The sequence below is a fragment of the Elaeis guineensis genome, chromosome 1, assembly GCF_000442705.2.
Source record: "Elaeis guineensis isolate ETL-2024a chromosome 1, EG11, whole genome shotgun sequence".
NCBI classification, from domain to species: domain Eukaryota; kingdom Viridiplantae; phylum Streptophyta; class Magnoliopsida; order Arecales; family Arecaceae; genus Elaeis; species Elaeis guineensis.
The window spans coordinates 103,365,763-103,382,731 of NC_025993.2; the positions used below are offsets into that span (position 1 = coordinate 103,365,763).

The following is a 16,969-nucleotide window of genomic DNA, read 5'->3' on the forward strand; positions in this document are numbered from 1 at the left end:
TTATCTCGTACGGATAAGATTTATTTTTATACTATTTCGAGTTCTAATGGGAGCCGCTGGGGCTTTAAAATTTATCTACATGAAGAAATAAAAAAAAAAAGAAAAAAAATAAAAATATAAGATAAAAAAAATGAAAGAAAGAAAGAAAAATGATAAGAGAAAGATGGGAGGACAAGAAAGAGGAGAAAAGCAAAATGGAGAAAGTAAATAGAAATACGGTAAGAAAAAAAAAAAAAGAGAGAAAAGAAAAATAAAAAAAAAGAAAAAAAAGTAAAAAAAAAATAAAAGAAAAATAAAGGAAAAAAGGAGAGATCTATGCGACTTTCGATCGAATCTATATGGACCACGAAGGATAGCGGTGTGTTAATCTCCGCGAAGGAATCGAAATATTTTATGATATAAAATTTAAAATCATACTCAAAATTTCAAAATAATTTGTAAACACGAGATTTTTTTTTTTTTTCAAAAGTGCAAGTTGACCGCTGGACTTGTTGCCAAGACAATGCCCTACATGTCAGCTGTAAAAGGGAAGGCGGGAAGTTCACTTCCCGCGAAGGCGGCCGCCCCTCCAGCCCAACGTCGCACCTCCCCTCTTTCAAATTTCAATCTTCATTCGAATATGGTCCCCAGCACTTCCGGTTCATGCTCTTCTCGCCTCTCCAGCTTTCGACGTCCCGGGCCCAATAGCGTAAATCGTCCAGCTTAGGTTAGGGCGCTCAACTACACGATATAGAACTAGGGTTCCTGCTCCATGCTCGCCCGATGGGGAACAAGGCCACGGAGGAGCAAATCGGCGTCGTCCGCTCCGTGGTCGGCCGGGATTTCTCGGATATGGACATAATCCGTGCCCTTCACATGGCCAACAACGATGCTGCCGCCGCCATCAACATCATCTTCGACACCCCGCACATCCGCCTCACCGGCGAACCCACCGCCTCCACTACCACTACCGCCACCGCTCGAAAGAAAAGCCTCACTCCTCCCGTGGTTCCGGATCGCGAAGAGGTCGTTCGGAGAACCAACATGGATCTGCCTGTGGATCCCAATACCGACAATGATGCGGTGCGGCCGTCTGGACCTGCTACCTCCAGGACATCGGACAGCGACTGGTGGCTCGTTGGAAGCTCCGAGCTTTCTGGGCTGTCAACATGCAAGGGGAGGCGGCTCAAGGCTGGCGATAGGGTCACCTTCTCCTTCCCTCCCGCAAATACCTCGACTTCTTCTCCTTCAACCGCAAGATTTCCTGGCCGAGGGCGGTCCCTGGCTTCTTGTTCTGACATCGTGCGGTTCTCTACTCAAGAACACGGAGAGGTTACTGCTCCTCTCTCTCTTTTTATCTCTTCGAGTACTTCATACGTCAGTGATTTTCCATTTCCACCTCCTGTGACTGCATCCTGGATGTTTGTAGATTGGTCGCATCCCAAACGAGTGGGCACGTTGCATTTTGCCGCTTGTGAGGGCGAATAAGATCAGAATCGAAGGTAGCTGCAAGTCTGCTCCAGATGCCCTTGGCATCATGGACACTATTCTCTTGTCAGTCAGGTATCACTCACACAATCGCACCTTATACACGGATCTTGCTCACAAACTCTATCGGTGTCCTTGCCTATAATACCAACGCTTTTAGAGTCTTCTCGTTTATACATATAAATACAATTTTCGTTTTTTTCTTTTTTGTTGTTTTGGGTTATTTTTCATCATGCTTTGTTTTTTAATCAACGTGTTCTTCAGTGTATACATCAACAGTTCGATGTTCCGCAAGTACCATCAGACATCAGTGAAGCCTGCTCGTCCTGCATCCGTGGAGTCTACAGTTCATCCGCTTCCAAACCTGTTTAGATTGCTCGGGCTTACTCCTTTCAAGAAGGTGCTTTGCAATGTTGCCCGGCAATCTAATCGTTTTCATAGTGTTTTTCTGTTCACTCGCTGCTGCTATTGTTTGACCTCCAGACAAGTGCCTCTTGAAGCTCATCAAAGCATCTTTTAGTTGGTCCACAGCCAGTGCTTCCAGCCATCATGCTGGAAGACATTGTTGTTTCTGGCACACCTATTGCCTGCATTCACTGCATCTGGGCTCCAGTGAGATGAGATATTCTGAACAGTGAGCTGCTCCACGGCCCACTTGCTTTCTCTTAGATAGGGTCACTTCATTGCTTTGAGTAGTCTGTTTAGCATTTGTGTGGTTTAAGCATATTAATTCTAGCTGTTGTTTGGCTTGCTTTGCTGTTGCTGCCATGACTGGAAAATACCCCTGTGAAGGTCATGGAGTCAAGTATAAGGGAAAAAAGAGGGGGAAGATTAAAAAAAATGTATGGATGTTGTGCAAAAAATTAATTTCCACTTTGGAGAAATTGGGTCTTATTGTAGGGGACTCTCATGGCAAAGTGAGATCATAGGACAGCTTAAGTACACGGGAGGAGGCTTGCCCATCTGTTTATGATTATGTTGCTTATATTGTAGCTGAACTGCATTATTTTTTTATATTAATTATACAGAATCATCACTGTGTTTATTTTCCTTTTTTTAAATATCTTTAAAACATAAACAGGCTGAGATTACTCCAGAGGACCTTTACAGTAGGAAACGGCCCACGGCCTCCAAGGTAAATGCTAAATTCACTTTTTGTGCCCCATTCTTTTCTTGCTAGACTTTTGCTCATGATGATGCTTGAACAGGACAGCTCTGGAGTGCTTGTACCTTCAGAAAGATGTAGAAAAGTATCTAATAGTGGAAGCAAAATAGAAAATGATCATGAGATTATTTCAGATTCTGATTTGGATAATATTGTCGGAATCTCAGACCGCTCGGAATTAGAGGTACTTATATATGTTTGAACCTTTTGACTCACATGTGAGACATTCTGACTTCATATTATCTATGTATCTGTAATGCTTTATCTCTCCCTTCTATCTCATTTATCAGGAAATGGTGCCACCAGAAACTCTGCAATGCGAGCTACGTCCTTACCAAAAACAGGCTCTTCACTGGATGGTGCAGATTGAGAAAGGAAGATGCTTTGAGGAGGCGGCAACAACTCTTCACCCATGTTGGGATGCATACCGCCTTGCAGATAAGTACGATTAATATGTATACCTGTGCTTACCTTGATACAGTTCAAAATCATAAGTTGACTATATATTTTTTGTTTCTAGGAGAGGACTTGTTGTTTACTTGAATGTGTTTTCGGGTGATGCTTCTAGTGAATTTCCTAGCACTCTTGAAATTGCGAGAGGAGGGGTATTAATCTGTATTGACCATGAAAAATTGGTTTCTAATCTTTCAGTTAGTTGTATACTGACTCAGTTATGCAATTTAAGATTCTGGCAGACGCAATGGGACTAGGAAAGACAATTATGACAATAGCTCTTCTTCTTGCCTATTCTAATCAAGGGTGCTCACCCACTTCCCCTGCAAGTCAGGCCTTTCTTGAAGCTAATGAAAGGAGCCACATGTCTGATCAATCTCCAAATGATTTGAAGAAACTAATAGGCATTTCTGGCTTCTGCAAGCTGTTGAAACCTAAGGCTACACTTGTAGGTGGCGGTAGTCTAATTGTTTGTCCTATGACATTGCTTGGCCAATGGAAGGTAAACCAGCAGATTACTTGATTATTGGTTGTTATATATGGTGCTTACAGTAAAGTCTGTTGATTGTAACTATCCCAGAAAAGTTATTGCATGAAGGCATGCTGCTTACTTTATATGCAATTGCTGAGAAGTGAAAATTTGTTTCTGTTGAATTTCAGGCTGAGATTGAAACACATGTTCAGCCAGGTGCTCTTACTGTTTATGTTCACTATGGACAAAGCAGACCAAAGGATGCAAAATTTCTAGCCCAGAGTGATGTTGTCCTGACCACCTATGGTGTGTTAGCATCAGAATTTTCAGCTGAGGTAATTTATGAATTTCTTATATCGGAAATTCTTTTCTTTTGCATGTCTTACAGATTTTACATTTGCTCATACTGACTGTGGCCTCCACCTCCATTCACTCCTCTCTACTTGTAGAATGCTGAAGGTAATGGTGGGCTTTACTCTGTCCGGTGGTTCAGGATTGTGCTTGATGAAGCACATACTATAAAATCATCTAAAAGCCAAATTTCCATGGCTGCTGCTTCTCTCACTGCTGATCGGCGGTGGTGTCTCACAGGCACACCTATTCAAGTGAATAATATTTTGAGCTATCATATTTTTAGTACATGGCTGCTTTTTTTGTTTTACAAGGCTTAGTCCCCCATATCTGTAGATGTGTTACCTGAAACTTGGTAGTTTATACTTTATTTATACCGAAGTTGCTCGTTACTGATTTCTAGCTTTCGTGGCAGAACAACCTGGAGGATATATACAGTCTTCTTCGGTTTTTGAAAGTAGAGCCTTGGGCAGACTGGGGGCTGTAAGTCTGGCTATTGTTGGCATTGATACTTCGAGTGTTAGCATGTGTTTCTTTGCATAATGAAGTGCTGTAAAGTTTTGTTGGTAACTGGTATTTTTGTTTTCACGTGTAGTCATTGGTTGCAGTTTAATTTCACACATTGTTTATATCATCCTTGGCTGCAAATCTTTTTGGGTGGTTATTCAAGGCTCAGCTTCTTACAATTTTGTTTATAATGATTCTCAAGTTGTTTGAAATACCATATTTTAAAAAAATGTTGTTTTGTACTGTGGCCTCAATTGTTTATACCCAAGTGATATATTGAAGGAAGTATCGAGTTCAATGTATCAAGATTCACGCTGAATGCATGCAGTAGCAGGGATACTCGTAAGCCGTAACTCCTCATCGCACACAAACCCAGTTAAAGAATGAGAGTGTGCATTGTTGAAGGATGACACACTGGTACAATGTTTGGTTCATGTAATGAGCCTTGGGATGGAATATGAATTTTAGCTTTGAGCCCATTCCAAAGTTTAATTTGGAAAAAAGAGAGGTAATGGACTTGTAATTCTTTTGGATCCACCATTGACTAATAGATGAAGTTCCACTCTCAAATAGGAGGAAGGGTTTCATTTTGCATAGTAATGGGAATGAACAGTCCTTGATATAAACTAATTAGAAGCATTTATGTATTAACCAGGAATAAGTGGTATGTTTAGTATGAAAAAAATTGGCGATATTTATGTTATGAAATGAGAATAAATGATTTGATTAATTTATGAATTTTAGAAATGTTTTTTATTAGGAGACAGTGAATCTGTTAAAACGTGACCATTATTAGTGTAATGGTTGTTGCTTAAAATATTAAGAGACTTGAAGAACAATTATGATAGTCAATTCTAAAGCTTGATTCTATTCCATAGTCAAGGATAATATTCGGAATATTTATATATTTTGATTCCATTCTAAAAATGTAACTACCTAAATTAGATATTACAAATGGTAATGCCAATTTTTTATCAAGCTTTTTTTTAAAAAAAAAAAATTTGTTTTCAATGTCATAGGAATGATGATTCTGATACCCTATCTTCAATTCCCTTGTCTTCTTCCATTCAAATTCCTTTTGATCCCTGCACATCAAATGCGGCATAAGCATGTTAATATATGTGCTATAAAATATACTACCTCTAACATATTCCATATAATTAAGGTTGTAAAACACCAAGTTTTTACCTTGAGAATGATTGTCTGGTGCATAAAACTAGATGCCTTATTGATATAAAAATGATGAAAGAGCAATTTTTTTACTTAACCTTTAGGATATCTTGCAATGGAGGTGAATAGATAGATGTTGAAGCAAGTGAGGTCCAACTATTTTGAGTGGCCTTGAGTTGCTACGCCTATGACCAAGTTGGATGATGAAGTCGATGCAAGTATAGTGACCTTGCAAAAAAATAGTTTTTTTTTAAATATTTGCGTGAGCCATGGGACAAGTTGGGTAATTACTAGTGAATAAGGTCAAGTATGCAATGGATGATGAAACTCACAAATGAAGAGCATCACAAGGTCGGTACCGGTGTGTACTGATCATATTGTACCATATTGGTACTGAATTGATACGTCGTACAGGAGGTGTTTTGAGTGTTAGTACACCGAATAGATTCCCATACTAGGTGTACCAACACCATATCTGAATGGTATTGGTATAGGGTTTGGTACTGAGATGGCGAACCTTGCCCTAAGCTTTGGATGTGGTGTTTTAGGGTAGAATTTCTGGCTTAATTTGCAATTAAAGAATGAGTCACATGATTATCCTATGTTCCGAGTATGCTTGATGAAAAATAGATAATTATACTATGTGCATGAGTTAGTTGAATGTAAATGGGGGAGACATGATTTTTGAACTTTGAGCTGGAGAAACCTAGGCCCAAAAGGTCCTTTGATAAAAGGTCAATTATTTTTGTCCAGTAGTTATTTGCAGTCCTACAACTTTCCAAGGTGTTAGACCAAAATGTGGGGAAGGAACTAGAGAAATAAAAACGTATGTTGGTTGTAACGAGTATAATAGAAGCATCATCAAGAGAAAGGAGGACCCACCAGGCTCATTAATTTGATAAGAGTTACCAAAGAAAGTCAATCTTTATGCATTTGCGTAATGGGAAAAAGTAGTCATTTGAAGTGAATGGAGCCAAAGCTAAAGTGTGTTTCATATGTTTGTTAGGCAATGGCACCGGGTCCTTCTAAACTTAAATGGAGGAAGATCTTTAAATAGTGGTGGCTAAAAAAGCAAACTGGTCGTATTGAGTCAGATAAAGGCTTAGGTACCTATATCAGGATCAAAAGGGCTTGAGGAAGTTTGTTTAGTAACTTTACTTTGCTCATACCTGTTCATGGGAAATGAATCTGATCAAATGATGGTCGCGATGCCGATGAATTAGCAATTTGTAGCTGGATATGACTGCTAGTCATCCGGGAAGATACAATGCAGAATGAAAACAAAGGAGTGAATTCCAAACTGAAATGTGTTTTAGGTACTGGGATGATAAAAGGTTGAAGATTGTAAATTCCTAAAAGCTTCTAAAAGGGTCTTATGACCGCTTAGATAAACAAGAATGAGTTCGTGATAGTGAACCTTTTTCTTTTTTGTTCTTTTGAGTTAGTGGTGCTCCAACAAGGCTGTTTAATGAAGGTGTGGCAAAAGGGAACTTCTTGTTGAGTGATTGCAATTCTTGGTCCTATCTTCTGTGGTTTGATTTTGGTGCTTGTGTTATAAATCGTTGTTTTGTATTCCTTGTTGGATAATTGATGGATTCTTATTTGGTTTCTTGTGTTCTGAAGGTGGCATAAACTCATACAAAAGCCATATGAGGAAGGTGATGAACGTGGATTAAAGCTGGTGCAGTCCATATTAAAGCCAATAATGTTAAGGAGAACGAAGTCCAGCACAGATAGAGATGGCAGGTGAGCCAGCATGCATAATATTTTGGCCTTGTCTCAATTTAGTGCTGAAGTGTTTTTTCTTCCTTGTATCATTTGTTGCAGGCCAATCCTTGTTCTGCCTCCGGCAAATGTTGAAGTACATTATTGTGAGATGTCAGCAGCTGAGAAGGACTTCTATGAGGCTCTGTTTAGAAGATCAAAGGTATATTTTTTGTATGCTTTGAATGCCGGATGGTGCACTTTCTATTTTACAGACAAGTCGCATTATATTTGGAAGTTTTCTTCCAGGTAAAGTTCGACCAGTTTGTTGAGCAAGGGCGTGTTCTTCACAATTATGCTTCAATATTGGAGTTGCTTTTACGCCTTCGTCAATGTTGTGATCATCCATTCCTTGTAATGAGGTTAGCTTCTAAGGTTCTTATCAGATTCATTAATATCCACAATTTTGATAGGGTGTTCTCAAGAATTTTCCCATCCATTATTTCTTGTATGTGGGTGCTGTCATCAATATGTTTTTGCAGCCATCATATTCGACCAATCTAGAATTACCATTACACCTGTCCCTAATAGACTTATTTCGAGTCTCGAGTGAAGTACATGGTCATGTAACTTGTCAGCTTTTCACTGTAAAGTTAATGAGCTATTCCTTCTAAAATATGATGAATCAACACATGATCACTACTTGAAACAAGATGACATGTCAGACCTTTGAAATTTTATATAGCAGAAATTAGTTACTTTTTAGGAAAGATAACCATGAATGATATGTTGGAATACTTTTTTCATTCTAGAAAGAGCTAGTCAGTTGCCTTCATTTACACTTCTGCTAATGTTTTTTGTTTATAAATTATTTTTAATTCATATGATTGATATGTCTTTTATATGGATGAGTCCTTGAATCTTGATCGTCATGCATTCTTTTATTCAGATTTTTGGTTGCCTATCCGAATTTGACTCACATTTCTGTGTGACCATGTCCATGGAAAATCATCACTATGGATGTGAACTCTGTACAGCCTCAAAACTATGTCTAGGGTCCTTGTAAGATACAATTTTTAGTTCGCACAAGAAACACTGATTTCATAAATTGGTTATGTTGGTTGGATGTTGTGTGTAATATAGTGTATGGAGGTTTGACCAATTTTAGTCTTGATTCTGAACTTGTTATTTTAGTTTAAATGGTTGTTTACTTGCTATCTTTAACATAATTTAAAGAAAATGGGTTTAGAAGGGAGATTTTTCTTGCACATGAAGCCTTTTAGAGTTATCCCTCTTCACTGCCCGGCATTTTGATCTGTATAACTGGACCAGTCCTATGTCTGTCTCATGAAATTCATTTATTCCCTGGATATATTAAACTAGTAACACTCTTGACATGAATCCCCACTTTACAGTTGAAACCCTTGGCCATGTATCCTACATTTTTTAGTAAATGAATTGGAAATCTCTCATTTCTGAACTCTTAGTACAGCTCCAACTTGTAAATGTTTACATAGTTTTTCCATTTGATATATGCTGTTTTGGTCCAACTAATTTTAAAACCTTAGTTCTCTAAGATTTCCTTTCCATATTGCAATTTAACATGTGTACCATTGTAGATTCATATTTCAATGCTATTATTATTTGCTAGTGACAAGAGCCAATGGATGTGTTTCCTCTATATGCAATTAGAGGAACTATATCAAATTGAAAAAGTCCATGTAAGATGAATGATGGCAACATTTTATTTGGTTCTTGAGGATGTCTACATGTGGAGGATCTAACTTAAAATTTGAGATATAGGAGGCTTCACAAAATTTTGAAGAAGAAAAACAGATTGTGCTTTAATATGCCAGACATTGTAGCTGAAGCGTGGCAAATGCTAGATGTTGATTCATGCTAGTATGTATGGTTGTTCATGATAATTATTGTTGATGCACATGCACTTTTGCTCATCAATGTGAACATTATGCTATTAAGGACTTTATTAATTCAGCTCCACGCTCACCCCCCCTCCATCCCCCTACCAAAAAAAAAAAAAAAAAAGTTCTACTGTTTCTCTGCATGAGTATTTTATCTGATTATTTATGTTAACCAATCTGTGATTGTTTTCATCCGTTTTATATGTACAACTGGTTGGGGTCTATTTGGTTTTATTTTGGGAAACTAATTACTCAGGGTCAATTATTTAAGGGTTTGTTTGGTATTGATCTTGTTATTTGTTTGTGTCAAAAAAACTCCTTTGTTTCTCAAAATCATTTGTAAAATCTTTAGAGTTCCTGGAAGCAAAAATTTTAGATAGCAACAATCTTCTGTGAGTGCTATCTTTAACATCAACATCAATGTGGTATCTCAGCAATCTGTATAGAAACAATAACAGAAAAACAACAACGATGCCAAGCATGCCCTAAAATAGTCTATTACAATATTTGTTGTTGACTGAAGCTGTGCTATTGCCAGCCGTGGTGATACACAAGAATACTCCAATCTGAACAAACTGGCAAAGCGGTTCCTTAAAGGTGGTAAGGATGCTGATGGCAGAGACTCTAGTGCTATCCCTTCAAGGGCATACATTAAAGAGGTTGTGGAAGAGTTGCGTAAAGGCGAAGAAGGAGAGTGTCCAATTTGCCTAGAAGCTTTTGAAGATGCAGTATTAACACCATGCGCTCACCGTTTGTGTCGGGAATGCCTCTTGGCTAGTTGGCGGAGCACCATGAGTGGTCTTTGCCCTGTTTGTAGGTATCTTCCAGTTTCTCTTTTTGTTTATTTTCTCAAATACGTGTTTGAGCTTATACTTGCTTATCCTGAACTTATTGCATAGTGTAATTTGGTATCTATTATTTTTGCAGGAAATCCATGAATAAGCAAGATCTTATAACCGCTCCTACTGATAATCGATTCCAGATAGATATTGAGAAGAATTGGGTAGAATCCTCAAAAGTTTCAGTTCTTCTTCGAGAACTGGAAAACCTTCGTAGTCTTGGTGCCAAAAGCATTGTCTTTAGCCAGTGGACTGCTTTTTTGGATCTTCTCCAGATCCCTCTTTCTCGGTAGTAATATTTGCTTCATGATGATATTATTTTTAAGTGTATATTTTTTGGTGGTAGAATAGGGTGATATTTGGAAATGAAGGGTACAAATAGTTGAAAGACTTGTAAGAGCCCAAATTGAATGTTTGTAGTTGCAAATGAACAAATCAAAACAATATGCAGGAAATAAAGGAATTTATGGATTTAAAACCATCATGTGTTCCAAGGTTGATTGGAGATCTGTTCTTCCCAAACAGTTTGTTTTATTGTGTAAAGTCAAAAACCCCTCATGTCCCTCTCTTACCAAAGGTCCAACCATCGTTCGCCGAACCATCTTGAATCGGACGGTTTAGGCTGTGTCGAACCATATTGGTGGGAAATCGGTCTGGTTTCGGCGTACAAAACGGTACAGCAGCTATCTCAGAGGGAGGGAGAAGAAAGAGATGAAGAGAGAGAGGGGGAGAAGGATAGGAAGAGGAAGAGTGGGTCTTTGACAGCCATCAGAGGCCATCTGAGCTTTTGCCAAGCTCGTTAAGGGCGGAGGGAGGGATGGAGAGAGAGGGGGAGGTCCTTATCGGATGTCCGGAGGCCTCCGGACGGACGGTGATGCCGCTGCAACGTCTCCGATGGCTGGTGAGCCTGTGCCAAGGGGCTTGAGGATGGTCGAGGCTAGAGGAGGGCCTCCGCCTTCCACTGCAAAATAGGGGTTCGTCATATTTTGTTTTTTTTTTTGCCGATTTTGCCATATTTTATTTTTTTTATAATTTCAATTGAAGTCGGCAACCTCTGCCCTCCTCTGGCCTCGACGGCCCTCAAGTGGCCTTCGACGGCCCCCTCTCTTCCTCTCCATCTTCTTCTCTCCCCCTTCTCTCTTTCTCTCTTTCTTCTCCCTCTCCCCTTCTCTATCCCATCGGTTTGGACTGGTATGGATCTGTACTGAATCGTACCGTCGGTTGACTGGCATGGGATTTGGTTCCAGTTCGGCAGTCCTTGGGTCCAACTATATCATAAAATATTTTTTTTTTTTAAATTTGCATCTTTTATTTTCTTTAAAGTTCAGCACATAGATTCATGTGTTGCCGCATCATATTCTGAAATCTCATATATATATATATATATATAATCATAGTCAACTCCTTCGGTAGTTATGAAAACCTACTTTAGCCATCTGGCCAAGTACTTTGTTAATAATTTTCTTGAAAACAGTTAATGCCATGTGCTAGGCATAAGAGGCTACGGGCGCATGATTCTAAATCTTGATATGTGCAGTCATAGCTTAATGAGTAAGAGATGTATTAAGACTTCACCGCATGATTGATGGTGCGGCTCGAAGCTCTTGTTCACATAACATGCTCCATACATTTTTGCAATTGTTTGAATACTAATGTGATTGCCACTCGATTTGCACTATAAAATTATGACTTCGTTTTTCATTCTGTGGTTCCAGACACAATCTCACATTTGTTCGACTGGACGGGACCTTAAATCAACAGCAACGGGAAAAAGTAATAAATGAGTTTTCAGAGGATAAGAATATATTGGTCTGTAATTTGGCAATTCCTTATCCAGTGAGGTTTCCTGTTTTAATGCATTGTATGCTGCATAATGTGTATCCAGACTAAAAACTTTACATCTACCAGGTATTACTTATGTCATTAAAGGCTGGTGGAGTTGGAATAAACCTTACTGCAGCATCTAATGCCTTTGTCATGGTATGTGGGTTTTCTGAAATTACTTGAGCTGATACGGAGTACCATGGAAAATCTGCATGCTATAATTAATTGTATCATCTCTTTCTTGGTCAAGGAGGTGTGTATATATTTTGATCTACATGTATTTCCATGCAGAGACAGATAGAGACATGCATGTTAATAGGAGCATCATTTTCAGATTTCAACTCTTCAGAAAGAGAATGCATCGTATTTGAAATTGAAACATTGATATGAACCTTTTTACTTTTCCATGGGAAGGTTTGAAGTGTTCGAATAATTATACAGATATCAGAAGTCACCAGACAACAATATTTCTAATCATGAATTTTTTTGATTGTTTTGAATTGACCTTAAGCAAATATTCGAGCTTAAATAGTGTACCTGACGTGCACCTCACTTATTTTTGCCCAATTGTAACCACTAATTGCCTAGCCATCTGACATCCTCTGGATGAGCCACAAGTTCTTGCTATTGAGTTCCGCAAGCACAGAGGTTTTGTGATCAAACTTGCATTCATCAGATCATCAATGCACAGCTAAATAGAAGAACAAGAATCTTCCTGTCAGTTTTGATGATGCAAATATAACCACAATGACATTATTGAACTCATAATTAGAATGACAGTTATAATCTTGCCTAGCACTCTAGCCTGTCATTGCTTTGGTAGTCATCTCAAATATGCTGATTGCTTCTCCTACTTCTTGCATTTTAATGGGCCATGTTTATGATATTTTGTTGATACTAGTGGTTAAAGGTTCTATGGCAGTGTTGGGGAATGTCTCCATTTCCATGCTATCACGACTGCATGGCTGGATTTCATGTAAAGAAATTAATTGCCCTGGAATGAAATCATAGACCAGATGTTATCAGATCCTCTCTTAAAATGGTTCCATCTGTCTCAATTACAATGCAGAATCGTAGGCAAAGTTTTGACCAACATCTATATCAATTCATGTCGAGAATGGTCATTGGAGAGAATTGTTTTAGATGTGATACTGTTAGCTTTTTAACAACAACTTAACATGAAATATAAATGTGATCAGAACATTTCCTAGCTACATTCCAGTGGGATCCCAAGTAGTAGTGAATCCAAGGCATGTTATAATAGGATAACAGCTGATGAGAAAATTTATATCTGCATCGATTAGTCATTTATAGTTTTGACATGAATACTATTGAGTCATTTGTAGTTTTGACATGAGTACTTTGTCCATCTATTTTTCTTTTAGGACCCCTGGTGGAACCCAGCTGTTGAGGAACAGGCTGTGATGCGCATTCATCGTATTGGTCAAACTAAGAACGTATCTATCAAAAGATTCATTGTAAAGGTAATATATTATTTTTGACCCTGTGTTTTGTTGACTGAAAGCACCCTTCCGGGTAGCTGAATGCTTCCTTTATCTTCTTGTTTTACTATTTACAGAATTCAGTCAGACTTATCTGAGTGTCAATGCAGTTAGCACTTAGTTGTTTGTAGAATTGATTCTAATTGTGATAGAATGTTAACGCTAGAAGCTTTTATTGCATAAATGGCCGTCCTTAGTGTCATCATGTATTTAGTGTGGTTGTTTAGAGGATTTTGGCCCGTTGTAAGTGTAAACAGTGTAATCTATAGGCCATTTTCACTCTATGGTGGATTAGTTTCAATACAGCAACCATCAGATGTGTGTTTATGTGTTAACAAACCTCTAATCACCTTCTGGACTTTTTCCTGACTGCTTGAGAGACTTTGTGAATTGCTCTCAATTTTATTTTTCCAAATCTCTGTGCAAAATTGCTCTAACTATTGCTAACATTTCGGTGAAACTTAATGACCTAATTGTTATCATCTGCATTGGAAAGTTCTCATATCTAACCAGAACATAAAGCTTTTGTTTGCTTCCATAATGCTTCTTTAAATTGTTCTCTTTGGTGCCAATTTTGAAGAGATTCCTGGGGTTTCATCATTTCTGCTTACCTTTTATTTTTTTAAAAGAAAGTCAAGGTTCTTATCACCTCCTCCTCCCCTATTATATAGTTCCAACATCAGATGCTTGCTTCCTGTCCTCTGCACCTGTTTTATTGAACCAAACCAACACTCTTTTGTTTGATTCTTATTACATAACAAAATGTAAATGCATCTTAGTTGATTGTTCCATTTCATCTTCTTTTTTCCAACTGTTTGGGACTTGGATCTGAGTTCGCTTGGGCTCTTCGGTCATGCTGCATCCCTTCATTCATTTCTTTTGAGCTCTTATGTACACTTATTGCCTTTATATCCCTGTACTTGGAGTCTTCAACAGTTTTCTTGCTTCCCATTTCTTTGAGATCCTGTAACTTGTTTTAAAGATTTATGTTCTCAAGTTTCACACAAGGATTCACCTTTTTTTAAAAAGATGTTATAAATCTGGTATCTTACGTCCTTTCTTGTTTGTGCCTTTACCTCTAGCGTTTCCCTTCAAATTATTTGTGAGCGACAGTTGCTCTAAAATGCTATCTCAATATGGCAAAATGGAATTCATCTATTCTGTCACTTACAGCTGCTAATTCCTCGACTTCAGCCTATCTACAGGTGGCGGTGTTTTCATTTCTAGTTCCAGGGCACCAGTCAAAATCCATACGGCCCCCAGAATGGCATGAGAGTTCCTTTTTAGTTGAAGACATGGTTGCATTATTTTTTGGGGGAACCACCAAGCATTTCATGTACCCTTTTTTATTCTTGTTATCCTGTGTCAACAGCTGCCTGTAGCTTATGCTGCGGAAAACCTTGAAAGTTCCAGTCTCATTGTGAATCTGTCTTTATACATGCATAAGACTTGTAGTGCCTTTTGCATCTGCTCGACATATTGGAAGGTCTTGATCATATCTGAGCTGACCGCCAAGCATACTATTTTTATATTGGCATTTTTCAGGGAACAGTGGAGGAAAGAATGGAAGCTGTGCAGGCACGAAAACAGAGGCTGATCTCTGGGGCCCTAACTGATCAGGAAGTTCGCACTGCACGCATAGAAGAACTGAAAATGCTCTTCACTTAGAAGTTTAGGAGGTAGTGCTATCCTTCTGCATCTGAATACATTGTAGATGCTGAGGTATGGTTCTTTGATGGGTCTATCACTGCAATTCTGGTATACAGCAATTGGTCATGAGACAAGCTTGTTTGCAAGCTTTGTTGATAGATAGATATTGATGGGTGGCGGAGGCTAATGTGCGTGCTCCATAGCATCAGCTTTATCCTGATTTTCTCAATCAGTTACAGTTGCCAGTGCTGTATATATTGCCTTCAGTCTTCTGATTCCAGATTCTGCAATTGTCGCAATGCATGAGCAATACATTGTGGCAGCGACTTGGTTTTGTCAAAAGGAAATATTTGTGAAAGCTTTAGGCAAGTTTTGTATTATGAAATGCTTCGAGCACAGATACGGGCAGGTTATATAGCCCCTGTAAACATGCATGACATTAATGGGGACAATCCGGTTGCAACTCCCATGTTGCCGATTTACATGAACTGAGTAATTGATAGAAATGGAAGCAAGTCAATAACCTTTTAATTGCTGAGACCTGAAATTGATATGGATGTTCGATATATATGAAGTATACCTGTATGAGTGCTTATCTGATAGCGGTGATATATTAAAAAGTATGATGGGGACTATTGTTTTTGTTTGGCTGACCCTACATCAATAAGAATTTGGAAACAGGAATGATATATATATATGAAGTATACCCGTGTGAGTGCTTATCTGATGGGGGTGGTATATTAAAAAGTATGATGGCTGACCCTACAACAATAAGAATTTAAATGGAAAAATTATCAGGTCCTTCGATTGATCTGGATTTATTGTTAAGTTTCTGAATTTTTAGATAGAATAAAATTCTTTTGAACTGCATGAGGAGTTATTTTTAGATTTCTGTCATCCATTCAAGTCATCTTTTGCTCTACAAAAATGATATAAGTCTACAAAAATGATAAAAATGTTCTTGGATAGTTTTGGAAGGAAAGATTAACTCTTATAATCAAATCATATATCTATGTAATCAAAAATTTATTATATGTAATCAGAAATAAAAATTGATAATTGGATCAAATGGTCGTGTAATCAAAGTATATATCTGTATAATCTGAATATAAATCTGTGTAAATAATTATTTAAAATTATTTAAAGATATTTTTGTCATTTTTGTGGATTTAAACGGTAGCATATGACTTGAGTGGGTGGCCGGGATCTAAAATCAATTTCTTATATAGTTTAGAGAGATTTTATTCCATCGGAGAGATTTAGAGATTTAAAAAATAAGATTAGATCAATCGAAAGATCTATAGATAATTTTTTTAATTTGAAAATAGGAATAGCTGGCGATGTTGATTACATAGTAAAAGGTCTCATGCTGTTAATCATGCAAAGTGGCCGACTTTGACTATTGTGATAGGCACAACAGGGACATGTTACATTTGCAAGCACCACCGCATCATGTTACCATCTACATTTTTCCTTTTGGAGGAACCCGTGCTACTATCTGTTATCGTTTGAAGGTCTGGGTGGTCTCAATCCGCGGCACGTTTCCAACTTGGTGGCTCTTACTTTCCCCGGTAGCTAACTCGAATTTGAATTTGTGGTGTGACGGGAATTAGGCGGATTCAGCTAATCTAGACTGTTTGTTCGGGTTCGTGATAATCGACATAAAATCATCAATCCGAATATTTCAGGCAATTTTGGGCTTATAAATTCTGTAGCGGATTCACTACACGGTCTCATCTGCGCCCCTTTTCTTTTTTTTTTTTGGCACGTCTCCTTTGCACTTCTTTAGGGGCTGATCAACGCACTCCTAAATTGACCAAGTATTGCTTTGTTACGGAACAGGGCCTAAATCAAAATAGAGTTAAAAAACGTGGGAAAGGGCCAAAATTAGGGTCGACAATGAAGGGTAACGACAGACATCTTTCTAGGTTATCAGTATTTTT

The 16,969-nt window shown here is 38.2% G+C and overlaps 1 protein-coding gene across 5 annotated transcripts; it reads left to right on the top strand.

Moving 5' to 3' along the window:
- The first annotated feature begins 574 nt into the window (after positions 1 to 574).
- LOC105038192 (DNA repair protein RAD5A) lies at positions 575 to 15,557 on the top strand. Of its 5 annotated transcripts, XM_073257820.1 has the most exons (21): positions 575 to 1,311; positions 1,409 to 1,542; positions 1,732 to 1,867; positions 2,549 to 2,602; positions 2,676 to 2,816; positions 2,923 to 3,074; positions 3,153 to 3,237; positions 3,318 to 3,587; positions 3,746 to 3,892; positions 4,007 to 4,162; positions 4,324 to 4,391; positions 7,209 to 7,331; positions 7,413 to 7,512; positions 7,599 to 7,711; positions 9,750 to 10,028; positions 10,139 to 10,339; positions 11,766 to 11,859; positions 11,959 to 12,030; positions 13,260 to 13,358; positions 14,922 to 15,055; positions 15,143 to 15,291. In XM_073257820.1, the coding sequence occupies exons 1-20, from the start codon at positions 763 to 765 to the stop codon at positions 15,042 to 15,044; spliced, it is 3,096 nt and encodes a 1,031-aa protein (XP_073113921.1). In that variant the 5' UTR covers positions 575 to 762; the 3' UTR covers positions 15,045 to 15,055; positions 15,143 to 15,291. The 5 variants fall into 5 exon arrangements, 4 of the variants coding, with proteins under 4 accessions (XP_073113921.1, XP_010912212.1, XP_010912213.1 ...); XM_010913910.4 differs by having other exon boundaries at positions 14,922 to 15,557; XM_010913911.4 differs by having other exon boundaries at positions 11,766 to 11,823; positions 14,922 to 15,200.
- The last annotated feature ends 1,412 nt before the right edge of the window (positions 15,558 to 16,969 follow it).